The following is a 22,364-nucleotide window of genomic DNA, read 5'->3' on the forward strand; positions in this document are numbered from 1 at the left end:
GATCAACACCCTTCTGAAGAAGCCCAAGGCGGACCCCAAGGACCTCAAGAACTTCAGTCCCATCTCCCTGCTCCCTTTCCCAGCAAAAGTGACCGAGAAGATTGTCAACAAACAGCTGACCCGCTACCTCGAAGTCAACAACATCCTGGACCCGTCCCAATCTGGTTTTCGCAGTAACCACAGCACCGAGACCGCCCTCATCGCCGCCACCGACGACATCCGGACCCTGATGGACAAAGGAGAAACAGCCGCCCTCATCCTCCTGGACCTATCAGCAGCCTTTGACACGGTCTGCCACCGCACCCTATCAGCACGCCTCCATGACGCCGGTATCCAAGAGAAGGACCTGGCCTGGACCACATCCTTCCTCTCCGGCAGAACCCAGAGCGTCCGCCTCCCACCCTTCCGCTCCAAAACCACCAAGATCATCTGCGGCGTCCCAAAGAGATCCTCCCTCAGCCCGACACTGTTCAATATCTACATGGCCCCCCTCGCCCACGTCGCACGACAACACAACCTTAACATTATCTCCTACGCCGACGACACCCAGCTGATCATATCCCTCATCGAAGATCCCCACATCGCCAAAGCTAACCTCCACCGAGGAATGAAGGCCGTAGCCGACTGGATGAAGGACAGCAGACTGAAGTTGAACTCAGACAAGACGGAGGTCCTCATTCTCTGACCCACCCCATCAGCCTGGGACGACACTTGGTGGCCCACATCACTAGGCACAGCCCCGGAACCCACGGACCACGCACGCAACCTGGGGGTCATCCTCGACCCAACTCTCTCCATGACCAGGCAAGTCAACGCCGTCTCCGCGTCCTGCTTCAACACCCTCCGTATGCTCCGCAGGATCTTCAAATGGATCCCCCTCGACACGAGAAAAACCGTTACACAGGCCCTCATCACCAACAGACTCGACTACGGAAACGCCCTCTACTTAGGAACTACAAACAAGCTCCTGAGACGACTCCAACGCATCCAGAACGCCTCGGCCCGACTCATCCTCGTTGTCCCCCGCCGCAGCCACATCACACTCCACCTGAGAGGCCTGCACTGGCTCCCCATCAACAAAAGGATCACCTTCAAGCTCCTGATCTACGCACACAAAGCACTGCACAACACCGGACCCACCTACCTCAACAACCGACTCAGCTTCCACACCCCCACCCGAAGCCTCCGCTCAGCCAACCTCGCCCTCGCCACAGTCCCCTGCATCCGAAAAACCACTGCTGGTGGCAGATCCTTCTCCTACCTCACCGCCAAAACCTGGAATACTCTCCCCACCATCATACGACAGACCCAGGACCTGCTGGCCTTCAGAAGACTCCTCAAGACCTGGCTCTTCGACCAGTAGCACCCGCCTCTCCCCAGCGCCTTGAGACCCTCGCGGGTATGTAGCGCGCTTTACAAATGCAGTGATTGATTGATTGATTGAATGTGGCGGTGTTTTGGAGATGTGGGTGTATTTTGAGAGCGGCGGTGTGTACCGCGAATGGAATACCGCGGTTGAAAGACCGCCGCGTGGATTCGTGGGTCGTGATAGCATGGGCGTGTTTCTGTTGGCGTGACGGTGGAGGTTTTGTTTTCGCCAGTTTATCACTGACCTTTGGTGTGGCGGACTTGTGTGGGTGTCTGATTTTCGGCAGATTCCGAGATGTGTGTCATGATAGCTGTGGCGGAATTCCGCGGCCGTGGCGGTGTATTGGCGGTCTTCTGCAGGGCGGTAAGCGGCTTTTACCGCCAATGTTGTAATGACCCCCTATATCTTATTCGATATAGAGTGTACGCAGGAGACGGGTGTGCACCAACCTAACTTTATTTACGCCCATCATCTAACAGCCGATGAAAACTGGGAGTTTGAAGGCCGGTCGTGCATGAACGATTTCCTCAACACGTTCATGCAACCGAAATACTACGAGTATACAAAGCTAGCTCACAACTCGAGAGAGTACAACTCGTTCTTTATTCTCCGGGACCTGATTGGTGAAAAGCTGGTCGTGGAGATCATCACCCAGGGTTCCAAACTGATTCTGTTAAAGGTTGTGCCTTTTGAAATTAGGTTCATAGACACCTTGAATTTTTTGCCCATGAAATTGGGTAAGTTGCCAAAAGCCTTTGATTTTGAAGGCTGCAAAGGTTATTTCCCTCACTTTTTTAACACATGGGCTAATCAGAATTACAGCGGTCCTATGCCTCCGCCCGACAGTTACACCGTCGAGTACATGATGCCATCTGAAAAAGAGAGCTTTCTATAGTGATACGATGAAAACCGTGAAAACTAGTTTCATTTTCAAACAGAGTTGAAAGCTTACTGTCAGGCTGATGTCATGATCTTGCAAAAAGCGTGCAACCTTTTCAGAGACGTTGTGGTGGAGATGACAAAACCGGTCAGGAAGATTATTAAAACCACATCCTGCAAGAGAAAAAAAATCACGGAATACCTAGATCCATTTAGGAACATTACTCTGGCTTCAATGTGCATGTCTATTTATCAGCACATGTTTTTAAAACCTGAAACCATAGCTCTAGTACCACCATACCTCTATAACGGTAAACAGAAACGTTACACCACCCTGTCTATTCAGTGGCTCATGTACGTCTCGGAGAAAGAGAACATCTTTATTCAACACGCTTTGCAGGGCGGCGAATACCTCTTGGGCCACTACTACCTAGCCGTGTATGCGTTAATTAATGGGGTGCCAACTGTCTTTGAGTTCAACAGTTGTTTTTACCATGGGTGTCCACGTTGTTACAAACCCCATGAGTTTAAAAGACTGCAGGGCACCACATTTGAACATCTGCATCGTCGTACTCTGGCGAAGGCGCAGTATATTGAAAGCAGCGACTTTGCTTTGAGAACCCTCTGGGAACACGAGTGGTTAGACGAGCTAACAAAAGATGCTGAACTGGGCACTTTTATTAATAGTCGACAGTTACCAGCACCTTTGGAACCCCGCAACGCCATACAACTGTACCGGGTCACTGGTGAGGGCGAGAAAATACACCACTATGACTTCACCAGTCTGTATCCATTTGTGAACAAAGTGAAGTTGTACCGAATGGGGCATTCTAGGATCATATATAGGAACTTTAAGCCCCTCGATGAGTACTTTGGGCTCGTTAAGTGTCAAATTCACCCTCCACAGAAGCTTTACTTCCCAGTACTTCTGTACAGAGTTGACGGCAAGCTAATGTTCCCCCTGTGTCGAACATGCGCTGAAAGTAAACAGACTGGCGCGTGTAGACATAGTGATGAGCAAAGGCTGCTGGAGGGGACCTGGTGTACCAAACGAGGTACAAACGGCCCTCGAGAAAGGGTACCGCCTCGGTAAAATACTGGAGATTTGGCCCTTTCCACACACCACAACTCGACATTTTTCTGAGTACATCAACTTGTTTCTCAGAGACACACAGGAGGCATCGGGGTATCCAGACTGGTGCGTCGATGGACCCTCGAAGCAAAAGTACATCGCTGATTACCATGCTCACGAGGGTATTACGCTGAGACCTGAGTTCATTAAGGTTAATCCCGCCAGACGTCAGTTAGCCAAGCTCTGTCTTCATTCCTTGTGGGGAAAATTTGCACAGCGTACCAATTTGTCAAACACACCCATCGTCACAGATCTAGATGAGCTTTTTAAGTATCTATTTGCCCCATCTTACGAGGTGTCCAGTTGTGAATTTATAGACGATGAGACGCCGTTCTATGCAGGAAATATGCCAAAGAGTACCCCACAACGTGTAACAATATAAACATCTTCATAGCGTGCTTCACAACCGCTCACACTCGTCTAGAGCTTAACAGGCTGTTGGATAAGCTTCAGGGTCGTTGTTTGTACCATGACACCAACTCCGTTATTTTTGTTAGTAAAGAAGGTGATGAAGATTCGCCGCTGGGTGATTATCTAGGGGATTTGACCAGCGAGCTCGAAAAGGATGAGTACATACTCAAATACACTTCCTCAGGACCCAAGACCTAAAGTTACAAAACCTCTTACAACAGGGTTTGCATGAAAGTCAAAAGGTATCACTTTAAACGTTAGCAATACGGTTAAAATAAATCTTGACAGTCTGAAGGGTCTGGTGCACGAGTACTACGCATCGAACGATCACGAAAATAGCAAAGCAGTAGACATAAACCACCCTAGCATAGTCAGATCCAAAAAAAGGTGGGAAATTACAACACAACCGCTGTATAAAACACTGTGCGTAGTGTTTGATAAACTGGTCCTCACCAAGGACTATAAAACACTACTGTACGGTTATTAAAAGACATTAGAGTGGCGAACCCCAACCGCTTTGAACACCAGGCTGCAAACACCCATTGTCCTTCGTTTTAGCAGGTCCCTCAAATAGCGGTAAAAGTTATTTTATAACAGAAACTGTTAGAAAATGTTCCCGGTGTTTTATCTCAGACCCCTAACAACATTGTATGACTTTATTCTTGCTGGCAAGATCTTTACACGGAGCTCTCCCAAAAGTTCCCACATATCAGATTTATAGAAGGCATCCCCAGTAATCTCAACGGTGATGATTTGTTACCTTAACACCTTGTAAACATGGTCGTTGTGGACGATATCATGCGTGACGGTGGGGACCAACCCGAGATCGTGAGAGCTTTCACTCAATATTCACATCATCGTAATCTGAGCATATGCTACATCGTGCAGAACTTGTTTTACAAGGGTAAAAGCAGTCGTTCTATAACTCTCAATGCCTCATACTTGGTCTTGTTTAAAACCCCCCATGACAAGCTTCAGATATCAATTATAGCTAAACAGATGTAACCCCAAAACATGCAGTTTTTCATGGAAGCGTTTAACGACGCTACGGCAAAACCCCACGGCTACTTAATGGTTGATTTAAAACCCAGTACTCCATAAGACTACAGACTATGCACCTGTATTTTCCCACCTATCTTCCCAGTCGCTTACACGCCTAAAACAGTCCCCAAAGCCTATAAAAAGACCCCTTAAGAAGACTTTTATAACATTTACACTCTAAACCTTGTAATATAAGGTCACCACAATGTCTGCCCGGCTAAGGCTAAATTTAGACCTCCTAAGAATGCTGGTCACAGCAAGCCCCCTGAAAAGAAAGGCTATCCTATGCGCTGCTTCGGACGATTTAGTGGTGGCCATTTCAGAAATAGCCCTAAACACCCTAAAAGGTAATGTTCCGATATCAACGAGCCAGTGCTGTGTGCTGAAGAAGCGCCACATTATTAAGAAGCTCAGCAATAAAAGGGCATCGCTCCTTTCTAAAAGGAAAATGGTCAAACAGTCTGGAGGTTTTATAGGGGCACTGCTGGGTATAACTATACCCCTGATAACAGGTCTCCTGTCGAGGACATGATGGAGCACTCCCCAAAAAATTACCTTGTGCCTCACCACCAGCTGGAACAGTTGGCCCCTTCCACCACTGATGTCTGGGACATACGCAGAAACGAGACACAGGGTCTCGATGCTGAGGTCTAATACACTTTGAACCGAAACGATTTCAAACCACACAACAAAACGGGGCTGTACTCAGGAGACCTTCAAAACTTTTTACAGTATTACAAACAAATAGCATCTGAAAAAAACAAATTGACTCTGTATACCCCCACCTCGGAACAGCTGTCAGCAGACACTGTAGCGCCTCAAGACCCTGGCCCCCGGTCCCCACGGATGCTGTTGTAGAAGATCTTTTAAAAAATATAAATCAGAGGTACAGAGGTGCAGATGCTGCTCGGTAAAATGACGGCGACTAAAGATATGACCTCTTGGAACGACCGGGGTGAATTCATTTACAAGGGGCAACCAGTTGCTGGATCACACTTGTACGATATGGTCAGAGGTCTCACGCACAGTAAAACCCTATCGACACAAAACGCTCCTAGAGGATGGGAACAGTTCCTAAGTACCGCTGCGGAACTCAACATCCTCTCCACGATTGTCGGTAACGCTGACCACCGGCAAAGGCTTGAAAGTTTGAAAGATCCCACCCCTGGTGTTTTTATCATGAGTCCCACCATGCCGACGTTGCCTTTCTTTCCTCAGCTAACACCGTCTAGGAACAGCGACGCTCTACATTTGGCACCCAAACAGAGACTGTTCCAAATGAACACATGGTTACCGCTCTAATGTAATCACGAAATTTGAACCGTTGTACAGTTTTGTTAAAAGGTTTGCATCTCAAAAGATTTTTGCTTCATTTATTTCTTTACCCGTGTCCATGTTTGTGCTGAAAACTGATTGTAATAAACACTTTTAACTTTTCAACAGTCCCCAGTCATCTTTTTTTTTTTTTTTAAATGGTTTTAAAATGTGTGGTGGGTGAATAAAAATGCAAAGCCTGATTTCATGTTTAAGATGTTTTTATTTTAGACAGTCATCAGTACAAATATAGGCTTTACAAGGCCTTACACTTTTGACAAACACCGTATTCTGTTTTAACAACGCTCGACATGGGCCTAGTCTTTTCATTCACATATTTCATAACAATACCATCGTTGCTTACTATATTGGAGGAATACAGATTTTAAAAAATTCTAAACGTCATACCCTCAGACATTTTACGAATGAAATATATACAGTGTTCCCTGCATGTGATGGCTAGAGAATCCTGTACACGTCATTTGTTATACTCAACAGCGGGTGATGCTTTTTTTTACATATTTGAATATCGGTTTTGTATAAATGTTATGCTCGGGGAACTCCGCTAAACTGTCAAACACTATAACCTTGTCTACATCCAGAAGCATGGCAGCCCAATGTGTACCACCCTTGTAATGCGGGTCAGTGTTAAAGACTAGGGTGCGGGGTCTTTCTGGGCCTATCTTTTCAGGTAGCCCGTCGCTATAGAAATACACCTAAAAAGTATTTCTTAGTGTATCTATGCCTACTTAAGAAGTCACGTATCTCCCCAGTGTCCATTTTACAATCTTTTAATGATAGTCAAGCATAAGCTGTCGGGCGTGATTGACCTGGATAACGCTGTTGAATACTGAGAATACAACCATATTCACGTTGGTAGCCAGCACCTGTGTAAAACGTATTTCAGCTTTTAGATTTCCGTTTTTGATCAAGTTGTAGTGGTCATCATCTTCCATGTCGGGAGTCAGGTCAAACTCAAACAACGTGTAGCCGGCCCCATACCCCTCTCTTGAAACAACGACTCCTGAGTCCTGCAGGTGTTTCCTCATTATCCTGACCAGACCGAGATATTCCCTGACAAAACTGGATGTTCCAAAACTCGGAGTGAACGGTTTTGCTGGGATAACAGCTCCCGCGTGGACCAAAGCGGTGTAGTTGATGTCGTAGTGTTTGAAGTTGAAAGGGTTAGAGGTATAGAGTCCGCTAAAAGCTGTATTGTCCACGAACTCTATGATGATGAGTTTCTGCAGTTGCCCCAGAAATAGATTCTGGTGCTGCATTAATCTAGTACCGGCGGGGATGCTTAATATCTTCAGAGCCACTCTTTCAATGGCGTACTTGGCGTTCGATAGTTGTAAAGCTTCAGCGTGGGCCAGTCTGACGCTCAGTGACACTTTCACTCTCTTTACAAACAGACTCCTGGACAATATCACCAGTTTATACTGCTCCGCATCGCCGCAGATGAATAGCGCGTCCTTGTTGCGGTTGAATTTGATCTTAAGATCTATATCATTGACTAGAAGCTTATCTTGGAACAAAAGGTCTGAATGTACGCACCCCAGGAGGTCAAATTGCTTACTGCCGGCGGCAAAGCTTGTTCTTTTTTTAAAACCAGCGTCGCCTCCGTCAAACGATGTGTCCTCAAAATGAGCTTCAGTATCTTTGTAGAAGAGTCCCGCTGAAAGCTGTGTGTCCAGGGCTTTGCGACTGTAACTTAGAATACTCTCTATGTAGGCCCTGTAGGTATACATGTTATCACTCTGTGTGACGAGCCAATTGCCCAGGTTAATGTCCACTTGATTAAACATGGTTGTGATGGGGTAGGCGATACGCGCCACTTTAGCATCATCCTCGATATTGGTGCCATTCGCTTTGGTTATTTTGCAGACAAGGTGTAGCAGAGTGTTGTTGAGATCCAAATACATATCCCTGGACCCCGACACACAAAACTCTATCGGCGCCAGAGGTGTCAGAGCGGCTAGAGGCAATACTTCCATGAAAAAACTGTTCTCGATGCTGGTCTGTGTGGGTTTAAGAGAAAACAAATCTAGCTCAGATTTGGCGCATTCACCGAAGGCGCAGTATACGAAGGCCATGATAGCTGATTTTAAAAATATTTGCACTAGAGCGTGGTCTCTTCTTCTTCTTGGAAGATCTCCTCCGTCTTACGACTCTTCTTTTGTGTGGGCCTTTTGAAGAAGTCCTCAGTTTTTTATAGGGTATTGGCAGGCCGCTACGCCTAAAAGACCTTCGCTTCCTTTTAACACCAGCACGCGCATTGTACAACAACCCAGCTCCTTCATGGGGCTGTTCTTTCATGCGCTCGGCGACAGCCAACGTTAGAGAGCCCACGATGTCATGGGCTATGTTACTAGCAGCCGCTTTAACGTGAGGTTTTGTAATTTCGTACCCTCTTTTCAAAAATGGCATGGCACTTCTAAACAAACTCCGAAAGAAGCCCCCCAATCCAGCCCTGTACATAACGGGGGCCCCTTGAAAGTTGCACCACGGTCCCCCATAGCCGGCCTGAACTCTATAGTAGTCCCTGTACATAGCGGGATCCCTGTATGTTTTCAAAATGACCGTCGCAATTGCCTAATAGTCACTGTCGCGGCAGGGCCTTAAATGAAGCTTAACAATAAATTTCCTGTATTTAAAGGCTACCGGCTCTGATTGATCGTCATAAATCATGATGGTTATAGTGTCAAAATTTTGGGGGGAATTTGCCACGTAGTCGGGTTTGTGATGTTGTATATTAACCATCGTGTTATTTTTGCCCTTCACCAGGACCCATCTCAACAACGGCGAATAGCTATTCCCTATCCTCTGAGGTTCTATGATGTTGCTAGACACGTAGAGTGTAATAAATCCACCGTTAATATCGGGACACGTAGGGTCTGGATCCAACTGTTTTTTCACATGTTGTACGGTCCCTAAAACACGTTGTAATTTACCTGAACAGTTAAACACTGTACTGAGCTCCGGGGCTTTAAGAAACACTTTTCTTCTAACGTTATCCGACACCAAATGTATATTTGCATATGTTTCAAAGCTGCCTATAGATTTGTTGATGGCGTCGACCACCAAGGAAACTGTTGGGTAATAGCCATGAGGAAATCCCACGTGGATGCTCAAAGGGTCCTGCTCACGCTTTACATTAAATTTAGCCTAGTGTTGTAAATGTATTCCACGTTCTAGGGTACAGTATCTCCGTTAGGGCCACCTCCCAGGACCGTTTTGAGGAAATTCGATTTTTAATACGATCGTATCGACCCGCCATTTTGTGGCCCGCCGCCATTTTATGTTGCCTTCACTCAGGCAGCACAGCGAACGAAGTCCATTCTGCCTTTTCTGCTTATTCTGCAACATGGTGTTCAAAACAGCCTTCTGCCTCTATCTTTACAAGGCTGGTATTAAGGTCTGACCGAGTACACTAATCCCTGTCTGGTTTTCTAATCCTTGTTTCAACTATCTGTAGGCTCACACTATTCTCCGCCGATCTTATCTTATCGTCTGGCCTTCGCTGTCCTTTGCTAGTATTCTCTCATTTCACAACTGTCCTCCAAACGCACACAAACTTATCGCACCACATGCAACTTCGTTGTGGATCGGTTAATGAATTAGTTCAAGGGAGGGGTGACAAACACAGCTGGAGGGGAGGCAACCTTAAGTCACTTGATACTTTGTTTTCCAATTCCTTCTATTGGTGCTGTCTTGTTTTCCGACATTTCTATTGGCTCTGTTCTATCTTTACGTTATTCTTACTGGCTCCTTTCTATGTGTTCTGGGAGTGTATGTAGTTAATAAATGGTTTTTATACGGTATATAAGATTGTGCGCCACAAAGTAAAGTGGCAGTCTCCTGAGAACATACCTTGTGTACTTCTTGGACAACTGTACTAGCTGCAGCTAATAAAATCTGATCTTTTACGCCTGACAGAGTGTCCCGTGTCTCTGTTAGTTGAGGCAGGTGAATCCAAGGAGATTTCAGGCGTACCCTGCGCCGCCAGGCCCATAAGGTTCTGGTTCTTCAACTGGCGCCCAACGTGGGGCGGCTTCAGCGGTACCGGTTCTGCCTGAAGGTCGTGAGGAACCCCGCAAGAAAATTCTGGAGGAATCGCGAGCCACGTCAAGCGACCCCTGTATGTCGAAGTGGTCCGAAGGTCTTTTTCAGCGCGGTTACTCCTTCCTGACGGCTACTGACGACTGCTGCCCTGACTGCCGCCCTGCCTTGGCCCTTTCTTTGATGATGTATGGTAAAGCGAGACGATAGACGGGCCTCTGTTGGTGTAAGAAGACATCCTTAGTTAAGTATTTGGTGGGTCGCGCCCACAAATTTTGGTCTTTGTTTTGTCCTTAGGTCCTTAGATTTGGCCATTGCAGTGGCCAAAGCCGAGGGGTAAGTGCATTTGTGCTGTGTAAACTCAAAGTTTTACCCCCTTGATGTTTGTGAACAGCCAGTAAAAATCGTGAGATGTCTGGTCTGACTAAGTTTGGAAAACTTTGTTGCTTTGGTTGTAATAGGGACTCCCAGCTTGAGGACTCCTGTCCGATTCCTTCGGTTGGAACTCCCACATATGAGCTCTATTCTAAACATGGTGTTGGTCCTATTGCCTTTAATAAGACATGGACCCGATATACAAAGAAAGATGGTGTTTTAAAATGGCCAGAAAATGGTAGTTTCGAAACTGATGTGCTAGATAATTTAGAAGCAACGTTATTTAAAAGAAAAGCCCGGCCGGCAATGTTTGACTCTTTTCGCCTTTGGCGTAAGGAAGCCAAACAGAGAGAAATTAAACAAGCGAAACGAGATAGGAAAACACAGGGAATGACGATTATACAGGCTGCTCAGCAATTCAAAGATGATGAAATAGATAATGCAATGGAAATTTCAGACAGACAGCATCGAATGGCAATAGATAAATGCTATCCGACGTTGCCTATCTCTTCCCTTGATAAGAGAAAAGATTTTGAGGAAGATTCCTTAATGTCCCACTTATTGAAATTGCCTCCGCCCTATGTACAAGGTGCTAATGCACCCCCGATGTTACAGCCTGTTCAGCCGCCAGTTGTGCTTCCGCCTGCTCCAGCTTTTCCACATTTGCCTCCTCAAGTATTGCCTATGCCAGCTTTGCCTTTAACTCCTTTGCCTTCTGCTCCTTTGGCAATTCCTAATGCTCCTTTAGTTAATTCACCTAATACCTTGTCCCCTATCCTTATGTCAAATTCTCCATCTATGCGTAAGCGATTTGCAGATACTGTCTCTGGTCTCTTATCACCTTTCTTTGAAGCTTTAAATGTGTCTCCAGCTTTTTCTCGAAGACAGTCTCGTAGTCAATTCCCAGACTCCGAAGAGCGAGAAAAATTGGACTCACTTGCTTGTAGATGGATCAAGAAGGGTCCCCAATATAGTACGTCTGATATTATGTCCACCTTTCTGCAATGGAATGCACCTACGCAGAGATATGTTTTTAAAGTTATGTGCGATACTCTCGCTAAAGAATGGGAGGATATGAATTTGGGTTCGGTCCCACAGGATCTGTTAGATGTTCAGGCTGACTTTGACAAAGGACTTATTGTGGGTCCTAAGGTTGAAAACGCTGTCAGAACACTTATTTCTTTCAGATCCCTATTGTTCTCACAGACTTTTCCTGATTCTGATCCTTCAGTTAGGACAGCACTGAAAAACTATCCCATGAGAGAGGTTTCTCCAATATGGAAGGAAGAAGTTGCAGCAGCAGGTGCTAATCCAGCTATTCCTGCGCATTTTCAGCGCATATGGATACATGTCCCCTGGAAAAGGTCTGAAGTTTTAGCACTTAAACAGTCACTACCAGATCCACGCAAAAATCCTGCTGGTTACTATAAAGAGTTGTCGCAAACAGTTGATGCATGTACTATGAATCTAGCAGATATTGACATGTTGGTGGGAAATGTAGTTCCACAGACAATATGGGCTAAAATTCGTAGAGAGGATCACGCTCAAGAATTAGGCGGCGATTGGAACGCTATTATTGCCGCAGATAGAGGTCAAGTAGGTGGTGCAAAGCCCGATGCTTTGATCTCAGAACTCCCTGGTAGGATTATTACATTAATGAAAACAATGATGCCTGCTTTGAGAGTTAATTGGGATAAGCTAGCAGCATGTAAACAAAAGAAAGATGAAAGTGTTTCCGATTTCTTTACCCGATTCGAGGAGACATTCATTGATCACAGTGGTCAAGATATGGCTACAGAAGGGGGACAGCGATTATTTGTGGATAAGTTCGTATATAACTTGCTTCCTGAACTATCACACAAGCTAAAAGACTCCGAGAGTTCATGGGCAGTTTCTTCTTCCGCCCAGATATTGGCTACTGCACAATATTATGAAAATAGAGACAAAGAAGAAAGGGAAAAACAAGAGAAAAAGACGAAAGAATTAAAAACTAAAGTTCTCTTGCAACAGGCTTATCCTCCTCGTTATGTTCAGTCTCAGTTTCAACAGCCTCCGCAGTTTCAGAGGTTGTATCAAAAGCCTGAACCATTCATTCCAAGACCTTTGCTAGGTCCCAATCAATGTGCTTATTGTAGGGAGGAAGGTCATTTTAAGAACAATTGTCCGGCATTGTTGCAGCGTAATGGAGCAACATCTGCTTCACGAGGTCGTGGTGGTCTTCAGTCAGCAAATAGAGGTAGAGGTCGAGGTGTGTTAACCCAAGGGCAGCGTTCTTTTGTTCCTCCAAATTCCGGAAATTACTTTGATCAGCAAAATGTTAGGTCTACACAGTATTACAGTGAGGATCAGTATATTGAAGGAGGGAATGAAAGTCTTCATTTTGAATAGGACAGCCATGGACAAAGTAAGGGGGTTATGTCAATTCCAGTGGATCAGAATGGACCTTATGTTAATGTCACTACAATGGGTGTTTCAGAGCCATTTCTTTTAGATACTGGTGCCATGAGAAGCTCTATCATTCATTCTAAACTCCCTGGCGCACCTTTGTCTGGCTTAACGAATGTATCTGTAGGATTTTCTGGCGCCCCTGTTCGCAATCCAGTTTCTTGCCCTTTGCCTGTTTCAATAGGCCCTTATGATTTAGAAGCTCCGCTTCTTCTGACGAATGGTTGTGGTGAAAATCTGTTGGGTTTAGATCTATTAAAAAGAATGCATGCTACGATATATTGTTCACCTTCTGGTGTATACCTCACTCTAGGACAGAAAATGACTAGTCCAATGTACTTATCAAAAGATCAATTCCCACCTGAATTGCTTTCTCTTCCCGAAACGCTTTGGGCTACGGGTCCGAATGACGTTGGTTGTCTTGAGATCCCACCTTATGTTGTTACTCTTAAGCCCAATGCTGAAATGCCACGTATTCCACAATACAGAATCTCTACTGAAGGTGAGAAAGCACTTTTGGAAATTGTCCATGATTTGATTCAGAAGGGTGTGGTTGAGGAAACGAGAGGAAATACATGTAACAGTCCTGTTCTTCCGGTTCTTAAACGCACTGATCCTTCTCAGCCTCCTGTTTATCGTTTTGTAATTGATCTTCGGGAGGTAAACAAGATTGTCGTACCGCAGTTTCCTGTAGTCCCAGATATCACTGCTCTGTTGACGATGATACCTTCTACAGCGACTTGGTTTTCAGTTGTTGATTTAAAGAATGCTTTCTTTAGTATTCCCATCGCCGAAGAGAGTAGAGATATTTTTGGTTTTTCCCTCGGAGGCCGAAGCTTCCGGTTTAAACGCGCACCTCAAGGTTATTGTGAAAGTCCCTCTGTTTACAGTCAAGCTCTAAAATGTCATCTTGATGCCTTTTCCTTACCGTCCGGTGCCGCTCTCATTCAGTACATGGATGACTTATTAGTTGCCGCTGATTCAGAGGAGATTTGCAAAAACGTGACCGTTGCACTGTTGCGTCATTTGTTTGATCTGAATCACAAGGTTTCTCCTTCTAAATTACAATATGTCTGTCGCGAGGTGACTTATTTGGGTCATCTCTTGTCAAAGGAGGGACGACGATTGACCCCCGAACGAATTCAGGCAATTGCACAAATGTCAGTGCCATCCACACAAAGAGAGGTACGTGCCTTTTTGGGCATTACTTCTTATTGTAGACAGTGGATTCCGAGTTTCTCTTTATTGGCTAAACCGCTGTTGGCGCTAACTTTAAAAGATACGCCTCAGCCTCTTCCGTGGACTGACGAGTGTCAGAAGAGTTTTACTGATTTGCGTATTGCTTTGTGTTCTGCTCCTGTATTGGGTACTCCTGATTACAGTAAGCCCTTTACGCTCTATGTCCACGAAAGAGAGGGTTGTGCATTGTCAGTCTTAACGCAGCGTTTTGGAGATCAACAGCGACCATGCGCATATTTCTCAGCTACGTTAGATCCGGTAGCTAAAGCATTGCCTAGTTGTCTTAAGGCGACAGCGGCAGCAGCAATTTCTATTCGACAATCTGCTGGAGTAGTGCTAGATAATACTCTCATTGTTATGGTGCCACATGCAGTGGATACTTTACTAAATAGGACAAAAACGCAGCATCTTACGAGTGCTCGGTTGTCCGGATATGAGCTGACGCTTTTGGCTAGTCACATACACATCAAACGATGTAATACCCTGAATCCAGCTACTTTGTTGCCTCTTCCAGAAGAGAGAGATGTCTCTGAACAGCATGATTGTTTTCTCCGTACTGAAGAAGAGACTAAGGGTAGAATTGACCTAAAAGACACGCCATTAGTGAATCCAGATGGAACACTATGGGTAGATGGTTCTTGTTTCAAGCTCCCGAATGGAGATACAGTTTCAGCCTACGCTATTACTACTTTGCATACGATTGTGGAGACAGCACGCATTAGACATAATTCAGCTCAGGCAGCTGAATTGATAGCCTTAACTAGAGCGTGTGTGTTATCCAAAGGAAAAAGAGTAAACGTGTACACTGATAGCCAATACGCTTTTGGTGTAGCGTTTAACTTTGGGCGCTTATGGAAGGAAAGAGGATTCTTTACTTCCCATGGTACTAAGATACAACATGGTCAATTAGTGACTGAACTTCTTGAGTCACTTACAATGCCTACTCAGATAGCGATCGTGAAGTGTAGTTCACACAAAAAGATTGTGGACGATGTTGGTCGAGGAAATGCATTTGCAGATGAGGTAGCGAAAAAGACAGCCAGAGACAACACAAGTCGAATGTATGTTGCAGGTCCCGCAAACTGCGTAAGAGAAAAGGGAATGTGTGAAGATACAGTAGAGAGTGTGAAATCAATTCAAGGAGAGGCTACGGAGAATGAGTTGAGAAAGTGGAAGGAAAGTACAGGAATGTTAGATGAGATGGGATGTTGGGTTGAATTATCAGAACATCAACGTTGGCTGTTACCAGATGCTTATGTACTACCTGTAGTTACTATGGCACATGGTCCAGCTCACCTAAGTGCAAAAGGAATATGTAAACTTCTGGCTCCAGTGTGGCAAAATGAGGGGATCCCAAAGTGTGCAAATAATGTAGTAAAACATTGTATTGTTTGCTTGATGTACAATCCGGGAAAGGGAACCCCAACTCCAGCAGGTCATTTTGCTTCTCCGACATATCCATTTGAGGTGTTGCAGATCGATTATATTCACATGGAACGATGCAACAACCTCAAATATGTTCTGGTGGTAGTATGTGCTTTTTCTAGATGGGTAGAAGCCTACCCTCTGAAGGACAATACTGCTTTATCAACTGCCAAAATACTTTTGAAAGAATTCTTCCCTAGGTTTGGTTTGCCGCGCATTGTCTGGAGTGACAAAGGGAGCGAATTTGTGGGTCAAGTCATGCAAAAAGTTTGTGCAGGTCTTGGCATAAAACAGAAGTTCCACGCGGCGAATCACCCACAGTCGGCTGGTTTAGTAGAATGCTGCAATGGAACCTTGAAGCTTAAAATTGCTAAGGTGCAAGCTAGCACAGGACTTAATTGGCCTGATGCTTTACCATTGGCTCTTCTGTCCACCAGAACAGCAGTACACTCTCGTTTGGGGCTTAGCCCTTACGAAGTGATATTTGGTCGCCCAGCTAATGTATGGGGAGTTCCTCGCCCTAAGAAATACTCAGACTTGCCATACCCGATGTTGATTGACTACTTGCATGACCTTACAACTAAATTGCGTGTCCTTCATCAACAGGTTCAGAGTGCTCTACCAGAGGCTTCCACAGACCCAGGTCATTCCATCCGACCAGGTGACTGGGTCTGCACGAAAAATTTCCAACGACAGAGAAATTTGGAGCCCAGATGGAGAGAGCCACGCCTGGTTCTTTTGACCACAGAACAGCAGTTAAAGTCGAAGGAAAGAAAAACTGGGTGCATGCCGTGCACTGCAAGAAAGTGCCTTTGCCCTTGCCTTTCGATCAGTGGGTCCGTAGAGGCATCAGTGACTCTGAAAGTGAGAAAGTTCCGCAATTTGTACCATTCAGTGATGCGCGTCTAATTGGAACACTTTCTGAGAAAGAGGACGACGACATCCTTCAAGAAGCAATACCATCGCATCGTCGCTTGAACACGACAAATCCAGGAACATTGTTTCAAAACCAGACTGCCTCTGGACAGGAACGCTATAATTTGAGACCAAGACCAAAGAACTTGTAAATTTCTCTCCTATGTAGTACTCTATCCCGGTTGCAGGGTCACGGTAGGAGTCTTAGTTACGACCTGAGTAAGTGGCAATAGGCCTGCAGGACCTCACAGTGTCATAGGACGGTAGATAATCGTGACTACAGTGATTGAGGAAGATTGCCGTGAGCATCCACTTAGAAAGATGGAGGCTACATTAGATAAAAGAGAAAGTAAAAATGTAAAGAATAATTGTAAAGAAATATATAGTCGTTGTAGTATTGCTCTATGCGTCATTATATTGTCGTGTATTCTTTTGGCATCTGTAAACTGGATCATTATTACTCTGCAGCAAAAAGTTGTCTCTTCTCCTACCTCTACATCTTCTTCTACTATCTCTCCGCACCTATTTCACACTCTTCCCCAGCATGAACTCATCAGAAGAACTGAATACTTTAACAATTCCTTCGTCCAGTTGTTACATCAACATCAGTTAGTGATCAATACAACTGACTGTTGGGTGTGTGGACTCATACCACATACGGTAGAAAAAGGAATGCCATATTTAGTTCTTCCATTCTCCTATGAAGGTTCCGCTTGGGCTTATTTTGTCATTTTCAATAATGCATATCAAAGTAAAATTAAACAACCTGTCAGTTCACATAGTGTTGGTTCAGATTTCAGTCATAGTTTATTGATAAAGGGAATGGTAGCTATGGCTAAAATCATGGAAAAAAGTGAAGCTTCCATAGATGAAAGAAAAGCATATACCAATTGGAACATAACTAATTACATTTCCAGCCTCAATGATAAGGTTAAGCAAGGAAAATCTCCTCCGATACGGGTCATACCCCAACAAGGAAATTTCTGTCTGCAAATAAATGATAGAACTCCAAACACCGGACAAAGAGAAAGTTTATGTTCCCATACATATGTTTATTCAGCCCTGAATTCACTGCCGTTAGTACCATCTCAAGGTACATACTTCGTTTGCCACGATAGGGCTTATACATGGTTGCCAGCTGATTTCTCTGGTACTTGTTATATAGCCTTTCTTCTTCCCCCTACATACACCACTCCTGCGAACCATCATAAAAATAGATATGACAGAGGGATTGTGGATTCGAAAGACACAGCAGGACAAGAGGGAGGAGATTTCCTCAAAGGATTTCTTCCCTTCTGGGGTCCAATGGCCAACAGCAGAAATATAAGGCAATTGGTTTGTGTCGTAGAAACCACCATAGACATCACTGTAGGAGCTTTAAGTAACATTACAGCTGAACTACAGGCTGATCGTCTTATGACCTTGCAGAACCGTGTTGCCTTAGACTTTGTTCTTGCGGACCGTGGTGGAGTATGCAAATTGATCGGATCAAGTTGCTGTATTTTCATACCTAATGACGCTCCGACAGTATACCAAGCTATCTCTAAGTTACACATAATCTCCGAGTCGATTCATCAGGACGAAGGAGATTGGTCCTTTTCAGAGTGGTTTTGGGAATTACTGTCCAAATGGGGTTGGAAGGTATTGACATTCTTTGGAGTAATTTTAGCTTTTATATTCTCTTGTTGTCTTTGTATGCACTGCGGTCCTGCCATCTGCAACCTATGTGCTACTGCATGTATTCCCAAACCCAAGTCACAAAGAGCAGAGAATATCAAAATGATGGTACAGCAACAGCTTGATGACCTCATGGCCATAGACATCGACTCAGATTAACATGAGTTTGTGTATCTTGCCTGAGTTCTGGCAAAAGGAGGGTCTGAGGAAATTCGATTTTTAATACGATCGTATCGACCCGCCATTTTGTGGCCCGCCGCCATTTTATGTTGCCTTCACTCAGGCAGCACAGCGAACGAAGTCCATTCTGCCTTTTCTGCTTATTCTGCAACATGGTGTTCAAAACAGCCTTCTGCCTCTATCTTTACAAGGCTGGTATTAAGGTCTGACCGAGTACACTAATCCCTGTCTGGTTTTCTAATCCTTGTTTCAACTATCTGTAGGCTCACACTATTCTCCGCCGATCTTATCTTATCGTCTGGCCTTCGCTGTCCTTTGCTAGTATTCTCTCATTTCACAACTGTCCTCCAAACGCACACAAACTTATCGCACCACATGCAACTTCGTTGTGGATCGGTTAATGAATTAGTTCAAGGGAGGGGTGACAAACACAGCTGGAGGGGAGGCAACCTTAAGTCACTTGATACTTTGTTTTCCAATTCCTTCTATTGGTGCTGTCTTGTTTTCCGACATTTCTATTGGCTCTGTTCTATCTTTACGTTATTCTTACTGGCTCCTTTCTATGTGTTCTGGGAGTGTATGTAGTTAATAAATGGTTTTTATACGGTATATAAGATTGTGCGCCACAAAGTAAAGTGGCAGTCTCCTGAGAACATACCTTGTGTACTTCTTGGACAACTGTACTAGCTGCAGCTAATAAAATCTGATCTTTTACGCCTGACAGAGTGTCCCGTGTCTCTGTTAGTTGAGGCAGGTGAATCCAAGGAGATTTCAGGCGTACCCTGCGCCGCCAGGCCCATAAGGTTCTGGTTCTTCAGTTTCAGGTCCACCGGTTTTGCCAGTTTCACCATATAATTAGAAATCTGATTGTTGGGAAACATGTTCTTTGAAGCGTTGGACGGTAGCGTAATATAAAAAGGTGAGTTCACCATCTCAGCACTTACAGCGCGACCTCACATCCTGTGCAGCGAGCTGCCAAAACCCAGCTGTTAAATTTCTCACGCCACCCCCGCCATTTCACCAGCGCCTTTTTCTTAGCTCCGCTGCCTTTCCTTTTCAAACCATTTCAACCCTGTACAACCTGTTCGGATCGTAGGGCACCTTTTGTAACTCTTCTGTGAAAAAGACACCCGCTACCTCTTCCCCGGTGTAGTCCTTCAACTTGTAAATATATAGCCCTTCTTTAAACTTCGCACTTTCCACTATAAACATTTAATCGCTAAATGTCTGTTGGTATCCTTTGGTGAAGACACCCTTCAACTTTGAAACCCTGACATGATCCCCTTCTTTTAAAACAGGTTTCTTGACCCTCGCCGCGAGACGACTCCCGTACACGGTTCTCCACACCATTAACGAATTATCAGCGGTTACCTCCACGGGAGCCATTTTGATTGTTCTATGGTAACTGGTGTTATAAACATCTATAAAAGCCTGTAGAACATCCATGTATCTGTAGGTATTGTTGGCTGTGAAATATCACCACTTCTTTGATTTTAAGGTTCTGTTAAAACGCTCTACAACCGCCGCTTTTACCTCGGTGCGCGTTACAAAATGCTGAACAGCATGCTGCTTTAATAATTTCTGAAAAGGCTTGTTTAAAAAAAAAATTCCAGCGTCTGTTTGTAGTTTTTGAGGGACTCGACCTCTTTTGAAGATATCTTCAAAGGCGGCGGTGATGTTGGTACCAGTTTTATTGTTCAACGCCTCTGCATAGGCATACTTGGAAAATATGTCCATGACTGTTAATATATACATTATGCTGTTGTTATGTTTTGCTAGATCTTGAAGAATGATTATGTCCACCTGACACTTATAATCTAGCTGCGTGCCAACAACTGTGGCCCTCCTCTTAAAATGTCCCCTGGCTGGTTTGTGGAGTGAATACGCCTCTTCTCCCGCTAACCAAGTCTTCACCCTTGATCGGTTTAAAGATTCATTTTCAACTCAAGCCCTTCTAAATAGAGCTTCAGAGCCTCCCAAGCTTTCAACCCCCTGTGTATCGTAATAAAGCCTCCTTAAAGCAGCTCCCATCATGCTGTCACACACCGCAACCAAGAAATGAAAGACATTTGTTTTGTGTAAGGTCATTTTATTAAACATTTTTTTAAAAATTAAAGAAAAGTGGGTCAGCACAACATAAACACCATGTACTTGACATTTTGCGGTACATAAGTTATAGCTGTCGCCACTGCTGGACACCTTGAGACCTTTTAACTACGTATCCATACTACGATACATGTTACACATATTAATTCGAGCAGTTCCTTTTACTAGGTCTCAGCGTCACAAGCTTTGATATTTTTATAGCTATACACTCAATAGCTCTATACATGACTTCCCGCTCCCCCAGCCTATAACTCTGGACGCTCAGTATACTGACAGCATTCAACAGTTCATACAGTTCTAGGTCGGACAAAACAGGACCTTTATTTGTGAAATAATCTTCAGTCAGAAGTTCCAAAGCACGGTGTAGCCCAGTCAGTGGTGAAAGTCTTAACTCACGCGCCCGGTCTTGGCCCGAGCTCCAGTATTTATCCGCTGCTGGTAGCCACGGGTTGATACACCGGTTGGCGATACACACAGGGCTGTCGCACTGCAGCGTAGCCGGCGGTTCCGTAATGTTGAGATAACACAGAGTCACAGGGTGTATTTCAGCTATTCTCTCTTTAAACAGCACATATATCAATCTCCCGATACAGATGTAGCCTGGGTGTAACTCATAGACATCTTGCCCCGCGACACTCTGATTCTCATCCTAAAAGTGAGTAAGTATGTAGCGTTAAGCAACACCGTTATGGTCTGTTATCCACGACCTCTGTTTTTTGGGGGTTTCATTTAAACCACTTTTGGGGGGCTAAAGACCTAATTCTTCGATTTTTATAATAAATCTCACACATTTGTCTTTATATGACTCTTTCTATCAAGCTTTTGTCAAAATAGGTACACAGCCCCTGCATACGTTCGAGTTTTGAGCAGGGCTCAGCAGCCTATCGAATCTCATTGACAGCAGCTGCCAAGACCTTAATCATATCGACGTGGACACCTTTCTTCACAGCTGACAACCCGTACACCACCATTAACAACTTATATACCTTGTGTGGGTCTGATATTGGTGTATACACGATAATTGTCTATAGAGTTTTTACTAACCTCAGCATCTTTGGTACACTCAGCGGCTGCTCTGATATCTTGCGAGTCGCACCGGTCCATTGCTGTATAAGTGACTTCAGATTTTACATTTGTTGGCTGCACCACGACTGCCTCTGGATCAGGGTCCTCCTGAAAGCCCATGTCTTCATAGATCGGCGGATTTGGTGGTGCTACACCTTCTTCAGCATCTTCAGTGTTGTTGAAGTTGATTGCATAACTTAATTAGTCTTTAGAGGATTCGCTGTCGCTGCCATCAACCTTGATCGGGGATACCAGTTGCGGCAAATCCTTGAGGCTGAGCTTTTCAAGCTGCTGGCAAAGTTCCTCTTGCAACCCAGTAACGTCGGAACCCCCATCTTTAAGGGAAGTTTGCTGTGCATTCTCATCCAACACAAGAGGTGTGAGGTTCCGATGGTATCTATTGATAGGGTTCTGGTCTCCTGAGGTGGTGCCTTTTCTGGCAAGCGGATTGTATCTCTTCACATTGCCTAGACACCCTTTTTCAGTAGTAGTTCATGGTTTGGCATGCTGCTCTAACCACCTCCTTATATGTATTCTATGGTTCAAAAAAGGGCGTGCTCTTCTACATGGTCTACGAAACATGTGTTGACGAACAAGTGGAATTGGAAACATTTTTGAAGATTGGAGATGTGAATTTCATTTGGAACGCAATCTTTCAATAAGAATAAACAGTTTGATTTCAACATATGGAACAGTTATATTATGGACTTTACATCTATTTGTGTCACT

General features: G+C 44.7%; 1 protein-coding gene across 1 annotated transcript; it reads right to left on the reverse strand.

Annotated features, from left to right (window-relative positions):
- Positions 1–6,937: 6,937 nt before the first annotated feature.
- LOC138259713 (uncharacterized protein F54H12.2-like) lies at positions 6,938–8,242 on the reverse strand. The gene has a single exon (XM_069207603.1). It carries the CDS (start codon positions 8,240–8,242, stop codon positions 6,938–6,940), a length of 1,305 nt encoding a protein of 434 aa, XP_069063704.1.
- Between the last annotated feature and the right edge of the window lie 14,122 nt (positions 8,243–22,364).

The sequence above is a fragment of the Pleurodeles waltl genome, chromosome 9 (assembly GCF_031143425.1).
Source record: "Pleurodeles waltl isolate 20211129_DDA chromosome 9, aPleWal1.hap1.20221129, whole genome shotgun sequence".
Lineage (NCBI taxonomy): Eukaryota > Metazoa > Chordata > Amphibia > Caudata > Salamandridae > Pleurodeles > Pleurodeles waltl.

Excerpts from the sequence above, each read along its gene's own strand:
- LOC138259713 (XM_069207603.1), bottom strand. The coding sequence starts at position 8,242 with ATGGCCTTCGTATACTGCGCCTTCGGTGAATGCGCCAAATCTGAGCTA.